Source organism: Danio rerio, chromosome 13 (assembly GCF_052040795.2).
Source record: "Danio rerio strain M-AB ecotype USA chromosome 13, GRCz13ab, whole genome shotgun sequence".
Taxonomy (NCBI): Eukaryota; Metazoa; Chordata; class Actinopteri; order Cypriniformes; family Danionidae; genus Danio; species Danio rerio.
The window spans coordinates 12,459,985-12,483,378 of record NC_141033.1 but is presented as its reverse complement, the minus strand read 5'-3'; the positions used below and the strand labels follow the sequence as shown (position 1 = coordinate 12,483,378).

At 37.0% G+C, this 23,394-nt stretch overlaps 1 protein-coding gene and 1 long non-coding RNA gene across 3 annotated transcripts in view; both read right to left on the bottom strand.

Annotated features, from left to right (window-relative positions):
* The window catches only part of gabrb1 (gamma-aminobutyric acid type A receptor subunit beta1), a 75,483-nt gene that overhangs the window by 7,731 nt on the left and 44,358 nt on the right, over positions 1-23,394 (bottom strand). For both annotated transcript variants that reach the window (XR_015505767.1, XM_087279071.1), the window contains exons 5-8: positions 18,701-18,783; positions 11,106-11,240; positions 10,248-10,400; positions 1,824-2,074 (exon numbers count right to left, since the gene is read on the bottom strand). Coding sequence is in view for 1 of the 2 variants with exons in the window: in XM_087279071.1 (XP_087135197.1) it covers positions 1,824-2,074; positions 10,248-10,400; positions 11,106-11,240; positions 18,701-18,783 (622 nt within the window). In the remaining variant the exon portion in view is untranslated. The remainder of the gene's footprint in view (positions 1-1,823; positions 2,075-10,247; positions 10,401-11,105; positions 11,241-18,700; positions 18,784-23,394) is intronic.
* Positions 4,228-8,510, bottom strand: LOC147841013 (uncharacterized). Its single transcript, XR_015505792.2, has 6 exons — positions 8,439-8,510; positions 7,082-7,187; positions 6,887-6,957; positions 5,369-5,553; positions 5,004-5,207; positions 4,228-4,585 (listed from the first exon to the last, which is right to left on the bottom strand). It is a non-coding gene; the product is annotated as an uncharacterized LOC147841013 (long non-coding RNA).

The following is a 23,394-nucleotide window of genomic DNA, read 5'->3' as shown; positions in this document are numbered from 1 at the left end:
AACATAAGGCACATTCAAATCAAGACTGAAAACACATCTGTTTAGCTGTGCCTTTACTGAATGAGCACTGTGCTGCGTCCGACAGATTGCACTATCATGTTTTTCTCTTCTTCTTCATTTTTTCATATCACATTTTACCTGTTTTTATGTTTTGTTTTGTTTTTATGCATTTTTATTATTTGTTTTTACTTTTATTTTACTTGTTTCTTTTATTCTTGTTTATGTAAAGCACTTTGAATTGCCATTGTGTATGAAATGTGCTATATAAATAAACTTGCCTTGCCTTGCCTTGCCTTACAGCAATCATGTGGTTAATGTTGATCTTGTGTTGAGCCCAATGAGCCTTACATCTAAAACTAGAGCAAGGGTGTTCCTTTAGTGATATCGGTTGACTCTCACACTGAAAATGGCGGACGTGAAACAAACTGAGGATATGATCGTGACGCGCGGCTGTCAATCAATATTGGTGGGCGGGGGACTGCACTCCTAAGTCAAGTTGCGGTCAATCTAAAAACAGCTCCAATTGGTCCACCGTTTTTATGTTGTTAAATTAAAAAAAATAAATAAAAAGAACAACTGTGTGTGTTTATATCACCCCAATATGACGGTCTATACACTATACTTACACACATGTCTGTCCAAACTGCTTGAAAAGTATTTTTCACAATATGTGCCCTTTAGATCATTCTTATTACAAAAAGCGCTATGCATGAAGACATACAGTAAATAGAATTCAGTAACAATTACAGTTTTTACTAATGAGCATAACTGTTTTCATGGCTGATCAGATTGAGTACTCACTTTCCTAGGCTTATTCCCTACTTCATCAGGGGTGATTAAGCAGTGAGCATTATTTTGTAAAAATAATAGAGATGTCCTGAGATTTTGTATCAGCAGTATGAAGCTTAATTCATTTTAGGGATGTACCAACACTGATACTGCACTCGTGTTCTTATATTTAAAAAAAACTGGCACCAAAAATACAGCTTGTTTACAGCCAACAACATAACATAAAAAGAACAGAATGGAGGTTAAATATGTTTGTAAATGTACTGAATTAACAGAATGATATAATGACATATATAATGATGACATAAATTCAATAATTTTGCCTTTAAAGCTGCTGTGAGCTGATAAGTGAAGAGTGTGGAGTGGATTGAGCGCACAGTAGCACAAACACACTAAAGACACTTACAGCAAAGCTTATATTAATATATTGGAAAGTCCAGGGGCACAATCAAAAAAAAAAAAAAAAATACATTACAAAATGTGGATTTAGAAATAACTGTAAAAAAAAAAATAAATAAAATAAAATCACCAGGAAACTGCCAGTAAATTTCACTGATACAATGAAATATCCTATAAATAAACTATCTTTTATTCCTTCATTAATTTTCTTAGTCCTTATAATAATCTGGGGTCACCACAGCATAATGAACCGCCAATTTATCCAGCATATGTTTTATGTTAAAGGACTTCCAGCAACAACCCAACACTGGGAAACACTATACGCACTCTTTCAAACACATACACTATGGCCAATTTAGCTTATTCAATTCACCTACACAGCATGTTTTTGGACTTGTGGGGGATGCCGGAGCACCCGGAGGAAACCCATGCCAACACGAGGAGAACATGCAAACTCAACAAAGAAATGCCAACTGACCAAGTTGGTGCTCAAACCAGCCACCTTCTTGCTGTGAGGCGATCGTACTACCCACTTCGCCACTGTGATGGCCCTTTATCTTTTATTTTAAACAAAAAATAATTGAAAAACACTTAGTGCATCTTAAAATAAACATAAAAAGAATAATATGACCCACCTGAACTTTGTTACTCTCCAACCGACTCTTCTCATTGTTGCTTTTTGCAGCTTTTTCTGCCACTTTCTTCTGCAAGTGTGGTCCACGGCCGAAGAATATGTAGTTGACAAAGGCGTACTCGAGTAAAGCCAAGAACACAAACACAAAGCAGCCCATCAAATAGATGTCTATGGCCTTCACATAAGGAATCTTGGGTAACGTCTCTCTAAGATGAGTGTTGATTGTGGTCATGGTCAGAACGGTGGTGATTCCTAAAGAGAGCCAGTGAAGCTTATTTAGAAATAAGTATGGTCTAACACACAAGCAATAACAAGCAATAGATATGTGGCTCTTAGAGATGGTTTGATGTGGAGACCCCGCACAAACACACAAATATAAGTTGGATTTTCATGTTTTATGGAGACTCAACACTGATAAAATAATTTTTTATAAGGCACACACTATATATTCTGTCCAATTTTTTCAACCTTACCTGTAATTTTCCTCACGGGGACCAACATCAAAAATGACTGGTATTGCTATATTCGTGGGGACATTTGGTATTATTACAGTTTTTTCTTAAATGCTAAAACACATTTCGCAAACGTTTCCTCCATGTTCCCCAATTTCTAAACACAACATCATTTTCTAGAGCTACATAAACACAACCATACCTTCTCGCTTCAAAACTCAAACTTTCACACCAAAAGAGCAGATCGAAGCATTCATAAATGTAAACTCTATACACATCATTACACACGACAGCAAAACAATTGAAAACATAATGCTCAATTTGTGAGAAGGTGCTTTGTTTTATAACTGCCAATGCATATTTTTAGAAACTCTACAGTAACAGATCTTCTTAGACCTGTGCAGAGGATTGGGCATTTAGATTTGTGAGTTTCATATGAAGAGTATAAATCTATAGAAAATACTTAATGCAAAAACAGAATCTATTGCACACAACACTACTCTTGAAAACATGATCAGGGTGTAAAGTTTTTATTTACTTTATTCACACCACAAACACACGCATACACACACACACACACACACGCACACACGCACACACACACACACACACACACACACACACACACACACACACACACACACACACACACTTAAACACCACAAGCAGTGTGTGCCATCATGTCACTGAGCTGCATCGGGCCACATCACCTCATCCACATCGCAGGCTATATTGTCTTATGCCAGGCACCGTAGGAAAAATGACATTGTCTCAAATTATCACATAAATGTGATGTGCGGGCCCAGGATGGTGTTGTTGGTGGTCCAGGAGGATGTCTCTTAGCTCCTCTAGGTAGGTGAGGAGATGTTGGGTGTTGTAAGATCCAAGGACAGCATGCTGGGGGACAATCCAATCCAAATGCATGCCCACACAAAGAGTAATATTGACATGGTCAATGACTGTTTCTCGCATCTCGTGCGTAATGATGGTGCGAGGTTGTCTTGGGGGGACCTTTTTCTCTCCCACATGGACCTTCTCCTCTCCCTTGTTGGCCTCTTCCTCTTCCTCGTTGAGCTGCTCCTCTTCTTCTATGGCCAGCTCTTCTCCCTCCTCTGACGTGAATTCCTCTTCCCCTGACTCTGCCTTCATCCATTGTGCTTGCTTTTATACATGTGGTCACAGCATTAGCAACAAGTGTCTTACAGTTTATTACAATGGCTATGACAGTTTTTTTCAATACATCTAACAAGTTTCCTAAACTCTTAACGCAGTTAGCACAACATCCGTCTTTGTTGGCTTTGTTGCCACACTCGATTTCTCCAATGTGTTGAGCTTTTTCCCATCACATGATGATACTGTATGTTCTAAAAGAGGACTCTTGAGACTTTTGGAACAGTGAGTGCATCAAAGAACTCCGTCACCAATACACCAATCCAGGTAAGGTTATGGAATACAGTCATTACTGTGCTATACACAGTGTATTTTGTAGTAAACTACTCTTTAAACCTGGAGTTCATTCCCAGATAGCAAAATACACTCGGGCCAGTTCCGGCTAGATTGTCGCCTGCCGGAGACTAACCCCTCGGCCCAACTTCGGCTGCCGGACTCGGGCCGGATGCCTGTGGACTCACTGCCCGATTCCGGCCCGAATCAAGCGGGCCAGATGCGGCTGCCGTAAGCGAGCCGACGCTGCGCATCCGCGCCGGAATCGGCGCGAGGGTAATGTGCGCTGCGGCCCGGAGCTGGCGCGACTCCGTATTTATACACCTTATAAAACCTTTTGGTATTACATTGGTACTTGATATATGGTATTACAACCATTTGAATTTATATAACAGCAAACACAGGCTATAATGTAAACACAAAGTGTAAGCACTGCGTTTAACCTTTGAATAAAGTGCAAACTGCATACATATTCTGTAACGAAAATAATCAGACAAATGACAAAATAAATAAATGTTAAACGTTTATTGATTGCATGAAAAAAATAGTACTAAAATTTTATAAATAATTTTGTAGTGCACAAGAATGTCAATATAAAAACAACAATAAAACAACACAATAAAGACACACAGAAAGATTTAAACAAAAACTCTAAAAATTACACACAAACACAGATGTTTTTTAAAACAACCCTGTTTTCCCAATAGACTTGAATTAAAAATTTGTAAAAAACAGCAAAATTTTATATAAACCTAAATATAGAAACCAATTTAAGATATAGCAAGAAACATCTTAAAAATACCAATGACAATCCGTAAAATATCCAAGTCAAACTTGTAAAAAGTACTGCAGAATTCTGAAGAAACATCTTGAAACATTTTTTAATAAAACATTAAAATAATAATAAACAAACAAATATATATATATATATATATATATATATATATATATATATAATTGCAGAAGTATAAAGTCAAACTTTTTTTTTTAAATAAACTTAAACAAAATCAATTGCACAAACAGCAAGACATGAGTGAGATGATTATACATTTCATATATATATACACGTCTTGTGCAATTTTATATTTATAATTTTATTTGTATTACATTTATTAAAAATGTATCAAGATGTTTCTTCAGAATTTGGCGCACACACATACATACACACATACATACATACATACATACATACATACCATACATATATACACACACACACATATATATATATATATATATATATATACATATACATATATATATATATAAATGCAAATGAAAGAAACAAATTGTTCAAGTATCAGGGAACATCCTAATACACTTAAAATGTTGTTTAAAAAATAAAACAAAATAGTGATGTAGACATTTGACACATTAGCTTTCTCTTCTTTCTTCCTCCATCCCTGTCAGGGGCAAGTTGTAGCTACCTTGTAATGCATTTTTCCAATTCTTTATCAGTGGCGTGGTATGGACATTTGTCCTCAATCCATCTGTGATTAAAAGATAAACAGATAATTAGTAGTGAACAAGTACTAATGTAAAAAAAAAGAAAAAATTAGGAAAAAAGTAGGCTACCTACGAAGCAAAAAAAACTATCAAAAAAAACAAATAAACTTAAAACACTTTGAAATTAGCAAGAGCTTGAACCTACCAGTTTCTTCATTTGTTCAGGCTGCTCCTTTAATTGATTTTCAAGCTTTTCCAAATCAAATTGGCCAAAGGAAGGTCAAATGTGTTTACATCTGGAATTTCATCACGTCTGTTTTGGTTTTGTGAGAATCAGGCCCAGCTGCTGCTTTATGACGTTGCATGATTTTAAAACTTCAGTCAGTCGTGCTAAAAAAAGAAAAATAACAGATTAGTATAAATCAACCTGTAGCTTATTCTCATACAACTTCTGTAAATACAACAGTGGGTTAGACACTGCTGATATTCTCTAGTTGATCTTTACTTTCTAGCTGCATTAAACCTTAACAAATTTAGTGATGTCTTCAATTCTTACAAAGACATCACGAGATGCAATAAGTTCTGTCTTGATCTCAAACTGCACTAGAACAAAGACTGTAAATGTTCATAGGTGTACTGCAGGAGTGTCCAAACTTTTTGGGCCGAGGGCCAGATGCAAAAAAACAAACGTTGTCGCGGGCCAAATTTTACATACATCACACAGACACGTGTGTGTGTGTGTGTGTGTGTGTGTGTGTGTATATATATATATATATACACAGTTGAAGTCAGAATTGTTAGCCCCCCTAAATTATTAGCCACCGTTTATTTTTTCCCCAATTTCTGTTTAACGGAGAGTTAAACATTTTTTTCCACACAATTCTAAACATATTAGTTTTAGTAACTCATTTCTAATAACTGATTTATTTTATCTTTGCCATGATGACAGTAAATAATATTTGACTAGATATTTTTAAGACACTTCTATACAGCTTAAAGTGACATTTAAAGGCTTAACTAGGTTAATCAAGTTAACTAGTCAAGTTAAGGTAATTAGGCAAGTTATTTTATAACAATGGTTTGTTCTGAAGACTTATGGGGCTAATAATTTTGACCTTAAAATGGTTCATAAAAAAAATTAAACCGCTTTTTATTCTAGCCGAAATAAAACATAAGTCTTTCTCCAAAAGAAAAAATATTATCAGACATACTGTAAAAATGTTCTTGCTCTGTTAAACATCATTTGGGAAATATTTAAAAAAAGAAGAAATAAATCAATGAGGGGCTAATTATTCAGACTTCAACTGTGTGTAGATAGATAGACAGACAGACAGACACAGACAGACAGACACAGACAGACAGACAGACAGACAGACAGACAGACAGACAGACAGACAGATAGATAGATAGATAGATAGATAGATCATAACAAGAACTGCTGCTTAATTTAATGCATGTAATAGCGACACCCGGTGGTTATTTATTGAATTACGTTCATTTTTGTATAGCGGGCCAGATTCTATTGATATTTATAAAAAGCCTCGTAGTTTGGCTTTAGTTTGGACACCGTAGTACGGCCCCTAAAAGGGCCGTAGTTTGGACACGCCTGGTGTACTGGAATGTACAGTATCTGTGCATCTTGATGGTGGTCTTAAGATTTCTGCCATAGTCATTGATGGTGATGGTACTTGTGGTGCTGCATTGATTTCTGAAATCTTCATACCTGCCTTTTATCCAGCCTCTTTGTTCCAAGTAATTTTTCTTCATCATGGTATAGATGTGTCTATACTGTCCCTTAATCAGATACATTTACAAAACAAAACATCACTTTAGTATAGTGCCAGGGCAAAACTCACAGGTCGTAATAGATCAATGACATAATGTTGACAGTATGTGTTTAAAATAATTGCAAACAAACCTGTTCTGTCTTTAGATGTATGACAGGCGATCATCATCCTCATCTGTCTACCAGTCAGAAATCACAGTTGCGTGTGGATGTTTGAGTCGAGCTTCCTCATATGCATCTATAATAAAACATCACATTGTTGTTAACCTCCCGTAAAGAAAAGTTCAAATCCTGAAATACTATCAAAGTTAATTAATGCATATAATACCTATAGTGTAAATAATCAGTACACAGAAGGTTGCACAAGATTTATTCGGAGATTCATGCAGAGTGACAGCCTTATGAATCTGAGACATAGATTTGTAAGATTGTCAAGCACATGCATTATTCTGTACCCATGAAGATTAACCTACCATTGTAAAAAATGTTTGATGATGATAGCCAATAACAATAAACCATTTCAGCTGTTTGTGAAGCAATTAGTAATGTAATGTCTGAAAAGCTCAATCTATGTTGAAAATATATCAGCAGTTTACAGCTTAAAATGGACTTTTAGCACACAACTATAACATGCCTATTCACGTTCAAAAGAGTGTGCCATTGACTTCTTTGGTCGTGATGTGCTGCAAAATGATCTCACTAACCTTTGTTAAACAAGAACAATAAGACTTAACCAACAAATATTGTTACCCATTCATTTAAATCAGAATTTATCACTGTCAATAACATAAAAAACAAAAAAAAACATCAAAATCTGCTTTAAGACGTTCAGTTTTACATTAACTGACCATTACAGCTTGAACAAAAGATATAATTGATTCACATAGGCTAACACATATGAATTAAAGTGCATAGTAATATATTTCTCTTGGATAATTTAAAGAGAATAGTAAACAGTCGAGTTTCGATCATTTTTCGTGACTAACTGCATAAACAAGATAAACAATAATATTTTATTAATCCAAAACGATTAGTTTTTATTTACACATAATCACAGAATTAATACTGTTGGAAAAGTATACGCCTGTACAAAGATTTTTTTCAACATCCACGGTACTTTATAATGTTAAATCAGGAAAAAAAAAACACGTTTTGCCAAGTTAGTTAATGGATTCGTCTACAGAAACTTTCTTTAACGCAAAGTTAGCATACACACAAATTCGTTTCATGTTTCTTTAAAATAATTAAAATAGTTTTCAGTTACTACACACGTTACAATCTAACATTGTGTAAAAGGAAAAGGAACTTTCAGACGTGTTTGTAACTGTTAGCGTTAGCATACATTAGCTCCAGTCGTGTTTCTTAAAGCAAGTTACATTTCGTATCAAACTGTTTTAAATTACTAAACGCTGTTACAACCAAACACCGTGGAAATGTTTTAAGCTCTAAATTCGCTAATTATACAGAACACAAGCAGTAAAAAGCTTACCTTTCTGACCGGAATCCACATGAAATCTTTGAAAAACCAAACTTTTTCTTCTTGTGATCTTCGTGCCATGGTGGTTGACAACCAGCTTTTTGGAGCATTAGCGCCACCGTCTGGATTGGAGTTTGGATCAGGAGTTTAGTAACGCATGTGTTTATTATGAAACCAACTTCTGCTTTAAAAAAAAAAAACAGTCAGCACAGGAGCGTGCTATCTCTAAAATAAGCGAATTTTACATAGTTTTTCTCTATATGACATGTATAATCTATTTATAAATAATATTGTTTTGTTTGCGTCTAAACATTGCGACCATCCACACTAAATATTCTTTTTTTTTTTTTTTTTTGCCATCGTACCATGAATATTTTCTCAAATTATCATTAAACGTGGAGCTAACAGATTACTAGATAAAATAAGAACTTAATCGGTTGCCATCAGCCGAGTCCTTGCCAGAAGCGGCCAGGATATGGTTGACCGGAATCGGGCCAGTGCTTTACAGCCGCATCACAACCGCATGTGCGCGAGCGAGCTGCGGGCCGCACTCTGCCCGGATAACACTCGCCGATGCCGAGTCGGAGCCGGAGGCGCCGGGGGGCAGCCGAGCTCGGGCCGATTACTGCCTGCTATCTGGGTTAGTATATAGTGTAAATGCTGTACTTTACTGCATATCTACAATGTTTCTTCTTTCAGAGAGTCATGGAATTGGAGGCCAATCAAGTCCCACATGAAATTATCTATGTTGATGAGGCTGACTTCAACTTGGCGAAAAGGCGTCGCCATGGAAGAAACTTAATAGGCCAAAGGGCCACAGTTACCATGTCAGGCCAGAGAAGAAGAAGCTGGGCAAATGCAGAAGATCGGGCAGAATAGAAGATTACTTTGCTTCATTTTTATTATAATTGCTGTGCTTTTTCTGTGTGAATATCTTGCAGTGATGTCCTTTTGCAAATAAAGTCTATACTGCAGCAATTCTGTGTCTGTATTTTATGTTTCTTCATATAAACTACATTTTATAAAGCTACTCTGAGATGGTAGTTTTTTTTTGTATTGAATTTCAGCATCAAAAATACAAAATTCATGCATTTACTAAACCCAACAAAACTAAATAGTAGAGTGGCTTCCAATATAAGGGCAGAGCTGACACATAAAATAATGCAGTTTCTGTAATGTCAGCTGATGATAGTGTTTTTATGTTCAATGTGTTCTGATTGACTAAATGTTTCTGTTGGAAGAGAGCATGTGTTAGTGTTTTCAATCATTATTTGATTTTGAAACATGTTTACAGTGTTTTGTTAGACATGGTGTATTGTGTTAGTTTATTATTGTATTTTAAAAAGTAGTTTAGAGGTTTAGTTTACAATGTGTCATCTCGAGCATGAAATGAACTGTTTTGCCAATTGTGTGTTTTAGGTGTGTTGGTGCGTTAAGAGTTTAGCAAACCTGTTAAATGTATTGAAAAAACTGTCATAGCCATTGTAAAAAAACTAAATTTTGAGTCGCTGTGTGTAATGAAGGATGCCAGGTGTGTTCATTGTGTTCTAATATTGCTGACTGTGGCAAGGATTTTGCATCACATTTCATTTGAGAATATGAGCAGAGCTCTTTTGCAACTTGTTTTAGCAAGTAAAAATGTGTTTCGATTTATGAGAACTGAGGATTGTGTTTTGTAAATTTTGTCTTCATGTGAAATGTGTTTATGATATTGGAAAATGATGGCTAGATTTAGTAAATGTGTTTAGACAACTGGTCATTTGGTTTAGAGGATTGGCTTTTGTGTTTTAGCATTTGAGAAAAACTGCAACATACACACACCTAGTGCAACTCTTGCAGCTGAAGCATCATAGTTGATCCAGAAGGAGACCCAGGACAGGATGGTGATCAGGGTTGAAGGCATGTAGGTCTGCAGGATGAAATATCCAATGTTTCTCTTCAATTTAAAACTGAGAGACAGACGAGGATACGACCCTGAAAGTGAGAAATTGAAGTATTGTAAGTTCACAAAAATACATTCAGATGAATTCAGAAAAGAATCTTGGGTCCATGCAGGTTCCAATAGGTCTTCTGCAGTATTTGTGAGGATTGGGATGCAGTTTAACAGACGATTCATCTGAAAAATCTACTTTCTGCCACTTTTCCAATAGATCATATAGAAGTCAAGGTATTATTACCTTGCTTTTACAACTGGGATTGACCACAAGACTTTTGTCAGGTAGTGTATATAACATACTTGGAAAGTTACAGTCAGCTAGATGTGGGTTAAAAAAAGCATCAAATTAAAGAGTCAGCAGATATTCAGCAATCTACTAAATCTCTAATGACTGCTTGTTTACATATGGTTGCAAAGATACGTTTAGTCAGCAGAATGTTTAAAGGAGATGATCAAAATAAAGTATTACCCTAAAGACATTGATTTACAAGTAAAATCAAAGAACATTGTCTGTGACTCTATTTTATACAAAACCATGCCTTTAAAAGATAAACATGAACAACATTACAGCTAAGCATGCTATTTTTAACATTCTGTGCTGAAAAACAAACAAAACATTTGCAGCAGGACTCTATTTTGTTTGTGTGAAGGTAATTTTGGCATAAAGTGAAGGACAGAGGAGGGCTGACTCATCTCGAAAAACAGTCTATTCATCTCATGGACATGCAGGGAGCGCACTGTACCTGTGGCGAACACCACTTTCTTAGACAGTGTTTTATAATCAATAATAGAGAATTGCGGCAGCTCGATGTTGTCCACCCCCGTCACCGAACTTCCTCCCTGCCAGTAGAACTCAATGTCATCTGTGGTGTATCCATCTGAGAGACAAAAGAGGGACAGAAAGGCTCTCAGGAATACACAGATCTTCACAAAAGGCTCAAAGGGAAAGTGTGCTCGATCACGTTCCCACAGTCATGTGGTGTAAATCAGCATGTGATTGCGGTGAGAACACAGGTCTAACTGACACGATTGTCCCTGCAGACTCACAGCTCTAATCTCACAGTCCTGCAGAACATTAAAGCTTAATTAGAGGATGAAGCCTTCTGATACTCAATTCTCCCTGTTCTTCATTAAGCTCAATCAAAGGAAACATCAGCCTAGAGTGACTGAAGCGTAGCTGTAATACTCATGCTGGTTCCCTCTTTGCTGTCTGCAATGCTCTCTGAACTTTTTAATTATTATGTTCTCTTCTTTCTAATGTTGGAGGCTGAAATTGAAATTAAATTTGATGCTCCAAAAATAAACATTTTTGGCATGTTCTGCTTCTTCTGTGTTTACTATACAAATTTAAAGTAACATACTGTATGCCACGTACACGCTACAGTTAGATATGGCTGTTAGTTCACCTTACAGTGATTAATCCTGTTTAATACATAAACAGTTCTGTAAAGTGTCAACTACAATAAGCAACCAAATTAACTTCCGGAAATGAAGTTCGTGACCATGCTGTTTACAATACTCTGCACAACGAACTAAACTAAACGAACTGTTAATGAAGCGTTAATACATAATAACGTGGAAACGCATTAGGTGCAGGCGGTTTTGGCCCTAACGATCTTCCATATATCAGAGCTATCTCTCTCTTTCAGAATGAGATACAGTTTGAAGTCAGAATTATTAGCCCCTCTTTGATTTGTTTTTGTTTTGATTTTTTTAATATTTCCCAAAAGATGTTTAACGGAGCAAGGACATTTTCACAGTATGTCTGATAATATTTTTTCTTCTGAAGAAAGTCTTATTTGTTTTATTTTGGCTAGGATAAAAGCAGTTTTTAATTTTTTAACCCCAATTTAGGGTCAAAATTATTAGCCCCTATAAACAATATATTTTTTCGATAGACCACAGAACAAACCATCGTTATACAATAACTTGCCTAATTACCCTAAGCTGCCCATCTAATCTAGTTAAGCCTTTAAATGTCATTTTAAGCTGTAGAGAAGGGTCTTGAAAAACATCTAGTCAAATAATATTTACTGTCATCATGGCAAAGATAAAATAAATCAGTTATTAGAACTGAGTTATTGAAATTATGATGTTTACAAATGTGTTGAATAAATCTTCTCACCGTTAAACAGATTTGACGAAAAAAATAAACAGGGGGCTGATAATTTTGACTTTATCCGTACATTAGTGTTGCTAGATCCAGAAAAAACAGTAAATTAGACAAAATGAACTCATGGTAAATCCAAATTCTTCTTCTTAGGCTGCGTATACTATATAAAACAGTGTATTTTCATGTTGTAGAATGAAAACTCCCTTCTGCCATATTGTTTTTACGGCATTTGAGAAAAAATTATCTCTTTCTACACTGTACAACTTAAATGCTTGATACGTAGCCGTTCATGGTCACTGAGTTTGCCTAAATTTTGCAGGCATCTGTTTGTCCAGTCTAATAGTGGCACAGTGGTCATATGAGAGAGGCTTGTTGAATCAGGGAATGCTTCGTAATAGTCCAGAAAATCAGTCAGTGAGCAACTGTGGATCGCTGCATCTATCCACTTGTTAAGTGTGACGTCATGCGAAGGGGCTTCCAAATCCAATCGCTCTATGAAACTGACAGGGAGACTCATCAAATGGTAATAATAAATGTTTACAAAGTGATGTAATACTTTCGAAAATCACAATAGCAATATATATATATATATATATATATATATATATATATATATATATATATATATATATCCATGCCTAATATCCAATGGCCAGAAAGTGATCCATTTTTTTATAAATTGTTAAAATTTTGGTATTTGTGATGCAGCAAGTCCAGAAACCGGCGTGTACACTATGATTTTATATAAAATTCACTTTAATGTGTGATAGGACTAAAAAGTGTTCATAAACGAATCAATTCAAATGTGCAGCGACTTGGACCCGGAAACAGTATTCCATACGTCACCGATACGTCACGACTTAACAAGCGGATTCTGAAAAACTATGAGTCAATCTAGGGCCATATATACTTGCAAAATAAAATAAAGTTTTGCAGTTTGCAAATCTACAAAAATAGCCAAGCAAAAATAAATTTTTGAGAAATAATAAACTGAAAAATAAAAAACTGCAAAGGGAAAAGTTATGAGAAATTAAAATGAAATTTGCAAAATTAAAAAAAAACCTAACATTTTTTTATAGCATAGCGTTTAGAAAACCAAACATTTAAGGGAACTTGGCCTTTTACGCCAGGCCCAGATCTACTGGGCTGTAAGAACATGATACAGTGCCTCCAGGTGATGTGGTTGGTACAGGAACTGTAAGAAATATACATATCAAAGTTCTAAAAGCAACTAATATTTTTTGGGGGATTTTTTTTTATCAATTTAATGAAATGTTTTACTTATTATTTTTGCATGTCGTTCTCGTAAATTCACTAGAGGCCACTGTGTACATTTCTGTGAGTGTAAACGTCAGGCTCAGCTATATAGTGGCAAAAGACGTCATTTCACCCCGTATAGTTTCATTTAATACACAAAATGCAGCCATACATTGATTCAGGCACATATTTTACTGCTCCCAAAAAAGGCCGGTACAACGTGACGTCATTGGGTTTTCAGCATTTATTCATGAGAAACACTTGGTTTGAACCAATCAGACTTTATTAATATGCATGATATAACTTCAAAGACTCTTTCACCCGTTTACAGTGTTCAGTGAGAAGCCACGGTGTGTTGCCAACTGTAATTAAAACCAGTAAAAGAATTGTTCAGAGACATGGGTCGTCAATGTTGCGTTTATAAATGTGCCGCAACGAAGGTTTTTTTTCCATTTCCCCATGATGAGAGCACAGCTCGCATGAGGACCCACATTTGTGGATTACAGTGGTCTGCTAACACGCAACAAAAATATGTTTGTAAGGAACAGTTTTTACCCGAGAGCTTTTCACATCTGGAAATGGGTTTGCTGCTCGTCTTCTTTTTAAAAAAGACACAGTTCCAGTTGGTGTTGATGGTCCTGTCTCTATGAATTTGGTAAATGTGTGATCAGTGTTCTTTGTTTATGTTTATTCAGATGGCAAAGTTAGTTAGAATTGTCAGCAGTACTTTTTAGTTTTTAAGACATACCTTAACTGCACATGGGTTCAAGCATGTGTACTTTGGTTAGTGTTAATAATGCAATTAATGTGTTAACATGTATATTTATTGTGATTAAACCCATGTAAGCCACATAGTTTAAATGTTAATATAGTTCCTACGATTATAAGCTTAATCATCACTTAATTAATGTAATGTGTTTACATGAGCTTAAGTCTCAGATATCTCATTATAATCACATTTTTCACAATGCGATGATAAGTTAATGATGACAGAATTCTCCTTTAAGAACACCCTATTTGCCTAAACATTGTTTTTTTGGTCTCAGTGAGCCTCATATCTTGTCCTGTCCCATGGATGAAGTGAATGTGGTGCAGGTGACACGTTGCTGTGTTAAAGTGACATGGTTTGTGTCGGCTGTGATGATGCTGTTGAGGTTTCTCCTTCATGCTGTGATATGCATCTCAGTGCTCTGACATGACAGCAGCCTCACAGGGCTACAGCTGTCTGCCCAACAGAGCAGACACCCAATTACAAACACTGTCTGTCACACCCAGAGAGACAAAGTGCAAAAGAGATGGAGAGCTGGAGTTGAAAGTAGCCAAGAAGAAAGAGTGGCAGAGAGTGAGAGAGTCACAGCGGCTGAGAAAGATGAAACGCTGAGATTAGTCAGCACAGCCTGCTTCTCTGCAGGTAGTTTTATGATAGATGAGATGATGCATAAATGCATTACGATTACACAAGTGATTGCGCCAGTTTTGCTGCATTGTTGTGAAATTGTTTCTTGCACTGCATACAATGAAGATACTCCAGCTTCTTTTTATTGAACATTTTGATTTTGAACAAAGCTTGAGATCCACTCAACAAAATATGTAAAATAAAATAAAAAAGTAACATTGTATTGATAAGTACAAACTCAGGATTGAAACATAAATGATACAGTCTCTCTCAATTTAACCAAAATTGTACAGTTTTTTTTTTTTTTTACTGGGACCATTTTTATTGGCTGTGGTGTATTCCAGACTAATAATGTTTAGTAGATAGAGCCTCCAAGATAGATCAGTTGGACCAAATGGATCCAGCCATAATTTCAGGATTGTTTTTTTTTTTTGCAGCAGCAAAAGCAGTAGCAGTCAGAACTACTGACAAAGTGCTTTTTTGGTTTATGTATAAGGAGAGTGATGAATCGTCCAGTAGAGATCTGCGCGGGACAAAATTTTGAATCCCGCTCCCGCCAGGTTTTAGCCCAAACTCGACCGCTTCCGCTTATATTCAGCATTTGTTGTCCCGCTGCCCGCCTCGCCCCATTTTCTACCCGTCGTCCCCGATCCCGCTAAAGAGCAGAGGGGAGAACAAAATCGAAATCCACCCAGCTATACAGAGTCCAGACAGCCTATAACAAGCTGTCTGTATAAACACACACACACACACACACACCTCTCATTCACGCACACACACACACACCTCTCATTCGCGCACACACACACACACACACACACACACACACACACACACACACACACACTCACACAGCAACGAACAAACAAGCTAAACACAGCATCGCACTGGGAACGATATTGCTAGACGGCCTGCTCCCGTCCCAAATTAAACCTGTTACCGACCGCTCCCGCGCTTAATTCGGAAATTTATTTCAGCGCCACAGAAATCTGGTTGGGTCCCGCAGCTTGCGCGGGACAGCCGTGGGAATGCAGACCTCTACCGTCCAGCATAAGAAAAAGCAATGGGTCCCAATAGATCTGAGTTTTCATTAGTTCTGATATAATGTCTCGTCCCTTGGTCCAGAATAATGCAATTTGGGGACATTCCCAGAACATATGTATATAAGTACCTTGTGTAGATACTCCAGCTTCTTTAAGGAAAGTTTTAAGTTCAAACTTAACATATAGCATGTTAGAGAATGTAAAGTGCTGTGCTTATAGCTTGTTTGCAATCAGAAAATTGGCAAGGAAGTAAAGAAGAAGCCATAGAGAAAAGTCTATATTTTATAAGCTGTCTAATGAACTGAAATATCTGTAAAGATCCCAGAGGTCAGCTCTCCATATACGACATATTAGGGAAGTTTTTGGTTTCAGACGCAACATTAGGTTTCAATTCAAATAGGCTTCATCAAAATTGGACAATAAAAATATGGAAAAGGTTGCCTGGACTGATGAATCTCGATTTCTTGTGACATTCAGAGTGTAGGGTCAGAATTTGATCTGTTTTTGTCAGGCTGCAATGGCGTGGTTTATAATGATGGACATTTTCTTGGCACACTTTGGGCCCCTTAAGCACTGATTAAATGACACAGCATTTCTTAAGTATTGCTGCTGTCCACATCCATCCGTTTATGACCACAGTGTACCATTCTATGATGGCTGCTTCAAGCAGGGCAATGCACTGTCACAAAGCACAAATGATTTCAAACTAGTTTCATGAATATGACAATGAGTTTGCTTAAGTCAGTGACTTCCACAGTGGCCAGATGTCAATCCAGTAGAGCAGTTCTTGTGTGTGTTTAATGGGAGATGGACATCATGAATGTGCAGCAACTGTGTATAAAAAATATGGACTAAAACATCTGAGGAATGTTTTCTTTGTCTTATTGAATAAATGCTTCAAAATAAAAGTTCAAGAATAAGAAAAGTTCTGAAGTTGAAATAGGTGTCCAATCTAGTACCAGTAACTAGTACCTACAGTAATAGTGAACGATGAGTGTATTCAAGCCTCAAATTACACTTCTAACCACAAACCACTTTTGCACTGGCATTTGTGAACAAATATCATTACCATGATTTCAGCAAATTGTTGAAATTATAGTGAAACATACACTCACCGGCCACTTTGCTAGGTCCATCTTACTAGTACCGGATTGGACCCACATTTGCATTCAGAACTGGCTTAATCCTTCATGGCATAGATTCAACAAGGTACAGAAAAATTTCCTCAGAGAATTTGCTCCATATTGACATGATAGCATCACGCAGTTGTCAACCAGATTCCATAGGTGTTCTATTGGATTGAGATATGGTAACTGTGGAGGCCATTTGAGTACAGTGAACTCATTGTCATGTTCAAGAAACCAGTCTGAGATGATTCATGCTTTATGACATTGTGCGTTATCCTGCTGGAAGTAGATGGGTACACTGTGGTCATAAAGGGATGGATATTGTCAGCAACAATACTCGATGCTAAATTAGTACTAAGTGTGCCAAGAAAACATCCCCCAAACCATTACACCAGCACCACCAATCTGAACCCTTGATACAAGAAAGGATAGATCTATGCTTTTATATTGTTGACACCAAATTCTTACCCTACCATCTGATGCTCACTGGATAATTTCTCTTTTTCAGACCATTCTCTGTAAACCCTAGAGATGATTGTGAATGAAAATCCAAGTAGATTACCAGTTTCTGAAATACTCAGACCAGCCCACCTGGCACCAACAATCATGGCATGTTTAAAGTCACTTAAATCACCTTTCTTCTCCATTCTTATGCTCGGTTTGAACTGCAGCAGATCGTCTTGACCATGTCTACATGCCTAAATGCATTGAGTTGCAGTCATGTGATTGGCTGATTAGAAATTTGTGTTAACAAGCAGTTCGACAGGTGTACCTGATAAAGTGGCCGACGAGTGTATGCATGGACATGCAACCGTTAGTTGGCTAATGCTGTTTTTATTATACACGTTGCAGACAGTGTAATAAACATGATTGTAAATTAATTGCTCTGCACTAAAAACCACTGGCACAAAGAAAATAAGCTAAAAATTCATTACACAGTCACTTTTGGAGTCAGATTTACTAATAGTTTGCATAAGCAAAAGCCTTTATCTGGCATTTAAAACACTATCGTCAGGGTTTACCAAAGACGCACAATGAAAAATTAGCAACTAAAAGGTGTGGATACAGTCATTTTTGTGGCTGCATATGCACTTTTAAGATTTCCCTTTGACTTCAGCATTTATATAAAAAAAGTATTCAAATGAATCCTGCAATATGATTTACTAAGGTTTGCACTAGTTGATTTATGATATTTGCACTGCCTTACAGAGAGTAGAAAATAAGCACATTAAGCACTAATCTGCTCCATTGAATAAATCTAGTACTTGGTGTAATTTCATCTGCCACAATACTATAATGACTTTGAATAATCTCAGCTATTACTTATACAGTACATGTAATAATTGTGATATAAAGTCAAGCAACAATGATATATAGCATAGAAACCCTAAATAACACTCACAGCTTTCAATCTCCAGCGTGCAGTTCTGCTCATCCAGTGGGTATCTGCGTAAATCCATCATGCATGCAGCGGTAGTCGTTATCCTACAGATTTGAGGCAAAAAACAACACAATGTTATTACAGTCATGCAGTTATGAGGCCTACAGAAGGGGTCAGTAACACTGTCACGAGAAGGGATAATTGGCAAGAGAGTTGACTGTATTTTAATTAAATGAAGCTGACACACTTGAAACGCAGTAGTTATTCTTAACCCCAGGTAAACATACTCCTGCTGTAGGTTGTCTGTAGGTCGTCTGCTCATACTGCATGTAGAAAATGTACATTAATTAATTATGTATGTACTCTGACCTGTCCACCAAGTTACCTTTACATGCATACTCACACACACACACACACACGAACACTCATGCACATACCAGTACCTGACTATATTGTTGTTGTTTTTTGTTTTTGTTTTGTTGCTTTGTATTTGTTATTTGTTGAAGTTTTCTTGTATTTGTATGATTTTTGCATATTCTAATAAAAAAAAGAAAAAAAAAGAAAAAGAAAATGTACATTAAAAAACATATGCCTATTAGGATAAACTGAGGAAAATGTGTATGCACTAACACTATGCAGAAACAATCACTCATACACTTTCTATTGACTTCATCAGGGGTTGCCAAAGTGGAATGATCTGCCAGCTACTTTGACTCGTTTTCCAGCAGATGCCCTACCCACCACAACCAAGAACCCTCAGTGATGGAAACCACACACTCTCCCATCCACACACTGGACCAAATTAGTTTAGTTCTAATTCACTTATACAGCATGTCGGGGGAAACTGGAACACCCGGAGAAAAGCCACGCAGATATGGGAGAACATGCGAACAGAAACGTCTCCTGCTCCAGCTGTGACTTGAACCAGTGACCTTCTTAATGTGAACCAACTGTACCAGCCGCTTAGCCACTATGATAGAAACACATTTACCAACCCAGGCTCATTCTGATAACGTACCTCTTGCAAGAATCAGCTCTTTGGTTTAAATCATGTTTAAACTTTGGGGATTCGAATCAAAGATTCGAACATGATTCACATAGAATTATTTAAAGCTTACACTTAACTTTAGTATTTGTCCAGCAAATAGAACGTTTAGTGTAAAGCAATTCTGTATTATATTATTACGTGTCCAACAATAACAATATAAAAACAGTATCTAATTATTTAATGAGCAAGGTAGCAGTATCTGAAGCTGAGGCATTAACTTATAAAGCACACAACACACCAACACGGATCTTAAAACGAAACAAAAGTTTATTGCTACTTCTATAACACAAAGTACTAATCTACGTAAAACAAACAAATGCACATACATACACACACACAAGCAGTTTGAGGAGAGTTTTGACTGAGTGGATTCAACTTCTAGCCTTTGCTAAGTTCTTAGCATTGCAACCTGAGAGAAACCATAAAAGCAGAGAATTTTGCTATTCTTTACTACTTCACACCAGATTCAGTAATGGGTAGAAACCTTGTTTGTGCTACTTGCGTTCTGATGTAATTTTGGTTTCCTCGACTGGTCCAAAGGGAAATCCCGGCGAAGCTGATTGGTCAGCGTAGCAACTTCAGTGACGTGATGGAATTCCCTTGTCGGTGAGGAGGGGTTTCCTTAGTCGGTTGCTAGGGATACGGATGTTGGACAAGGCAGCGTTCGAAGTCCTTCCTGGGTTCCTGTAGTTATGATGAGTTTCAGAGTTTGGATGTGTTGACCCGATGGCTTGTTGTTGAAGCGGTTGCACAAGCAGATCGGGGGTCGAGCCGGCAGCAAGTGAAGGTCGCGATCTGCTCCGTGATGTAACGAGGCTTCCGGCGAGGCGATGTAACGGCCACAGCACGAGAAGAGCGACGTCCGGGCAGCGACGGCGGTGACGACTGGCAAAGATGACCGGCAAAAGACGACGATGAAATTCCTTTGTTCAAAGTTTTATAGGCTTTGGTAGAGGCTGGGTTTACACAATACTTGTCCAATCAGAGAAGGTGCAGGGTGGAGTCACACCCCAATTCCGCCCTCTAGAAGGCCGGGTTAGCAAATTGTGTCGGTGCTGCTTTGATAGCATAGTTGTTAAAATAAAGTCTCATAACATGGACACCTTTCATAATATGGTTTCTTCATATAAACCAATGCATTTGAAACTTTCCTAGCTTTCAATCAATACCAAACATAAAGTATTTCATAAACATTCTGTAGATTTCATTTGTCACTGAGGGCTATTACTCAAGAACTATCTATAATAGTTTTGTTAAACACATGGAACATGTACACACAAAAACCTACAGAAACATAAAGCAAACATACATTACTCAAATAAACACAGTTTTACTGTATGTCCATTAAACTTTGCAAGCGTTTCTGATCGCTTCTGTGTCTGCCTGAGAATGTGTATTCCTTGCAGACGCCAAAGGACACGCGAACCAAAAGGTACTTCTCAAAAACCGGTTTGGTGGGTTTTTGATTGTAGAGCCTCTTATTGTTTTAAGGTGTAAAGTTAATTAACACGCAACTGTGATGTTGACTGGCTAGTCATCCTGTGGATTGCCTTTTGCTGGGTGCCTGTGGATTGCTTTGAAAATTAAATCAAAGTTCAGACATGTAGGCACCAACCAATCTTTTAAGGATAACATGGTCTGTGACTTGTTCGGTTCTGGAACGATCCGTTGACTCCCCACACTCTATATTCATTACTGGAGAGTGCCAAATACGTCCCAGGAGCTACGTTTTTTTTTTTTTTCTGCAGTTTTTGATTGCTGTGTGTGCATTTTGAGATCTCAAATTTCTCTTGCGAGTGCCATTTGCACCTTCTCACGTAAACCCACCAGAAGCCACTGTTGGCTGACTGTTTGACTGATTCAATGACTGACTGACCGATCAACTGACCCACCCTCCTCCTTCCCCAATCCCAACCCAATTGTGTTGATTGACCTGCCCACCCACACCCTTTTAAAAAGCAATTCAGAAAAATAAATACTCATCTGATTTTTAGCATGTTTTAAGATTTTACCACATTCTCTCCCTGTTATTTACTTGTTTATTTTATTTTTTGGATTATGTTTTTGTCTTACTTGCTTTCTGGAACCGTTCTTCGCTGGACTTAAACCCTGTCATTTTGGTCAACTCCTCTTTGCGTTTCAAGTCCATTATCGTACATGGTGAGCTACTGGACAAACTGGTAACAGCGGGAAAGTCATCCATACAGAGGTAAGCGGTCAGCTGGTAAGCGTGAAAAGGAACGATGTCATACCACCCCGTAGCGTTTGTTTTAAAGATGAAATGCAGCCATATGTACTTCTGGCTATGTTTTTAGAGTGAGCCTACGTTGACATTTACAGAATAAATTCCAGCATGTGTATCAAAAAAGTAATGTGGTTGTGTTTTAATCCACATTATATCACGTTATAACAAAAATGGGAGAAATGAGACTCCATTAATGAAGAAATCAGGAGACAAACCACGTTGCGCATGTGAAATGTTGCTTTCGTCAGTCTTTTTACCTATATTTTTATTTTCGTTTTTAGTTTGTACACACTGAAATACAACATTTTACAAACATTTTTTACAACAGTAACCTTGCTGCATTTACAAATCATACAAAATATGAGGATATATATATTGAATACTAAAAAACAAACAAACAAACAAACAATAAAATAATACAAGTAAAACTGCTCCTCTTTTTGTCGTTAATGGTAATTTATTCAAACATGACAATTAAAATCATACCAGAAATATAAGAATGGAACTGTATTGTCCACCAAAAATTATTCATCAACTTCTTCCTCTGTTAATTCCACTTCTTTGATTTAACTAATGAAAGACTCCATATGTTTCCAAATACGCGCTGTTTAGCTTTTAGTATACGAGTTATTTTTTCTAATGGCAGGCTTGACAACATTCGTCTTATCCATTGAGAAGCGTTTGGTCTTTGCATCTTTGTCCATAGCAAAGCTACACATCTTTTGGCATAAAGTAAGCTGAGGTCTATAAATACTTGTTCGCTCCTACTATACTTTGAGTCCTCTGGAGCCCAGTAAAAAAAGCTTTGGGTCGAGGAGGATTTGTTTTGAAATGATCTTTTCACTTATGACTCTTACCTCTTCCCAAAATAATTTAATCTTTGTATACCGCCAAATACAGTGAAACAAGGTTCCTCTAGCTTCCAAACATTGTGTACAAATATCTGGTATGTTTTCATTCTATCTATTTAATTGCACTGGTCCATTTATATTGTATTTATTGACATAATGTAAGCCTTTGTGCGGGCTTCTTCCCAATCTTCATCCAAAACTATTTCATTTGTGAAGTTTCATAAACTAATTTCGAGAGGAGCACGTCATATGATTGTGCACCGCTGGCCACTCATCCGTAATCAGTAATAATCCAATCAGAATGATCCTAGCTTAGTATAAATGGATCACTTTCTCCTCATTGCATCTTCATTTTGGAAGAATGCTTCCCGCTACAAACGCTCCAGCCAATAGCTTAAAGGGGAAGTATCACCATCCAACGAGCTTTCCAAAACTGGAGACGGTCCCGCCTTCTCTCCTGACAAATTCATGAATGGACTGCGTGCAGAGACTTTGATTCCGGCCAAATAATCATGTTGAGATTACAGACATGTTACTTATCATGGATGGAGTAAAGCCATGATAAACATTA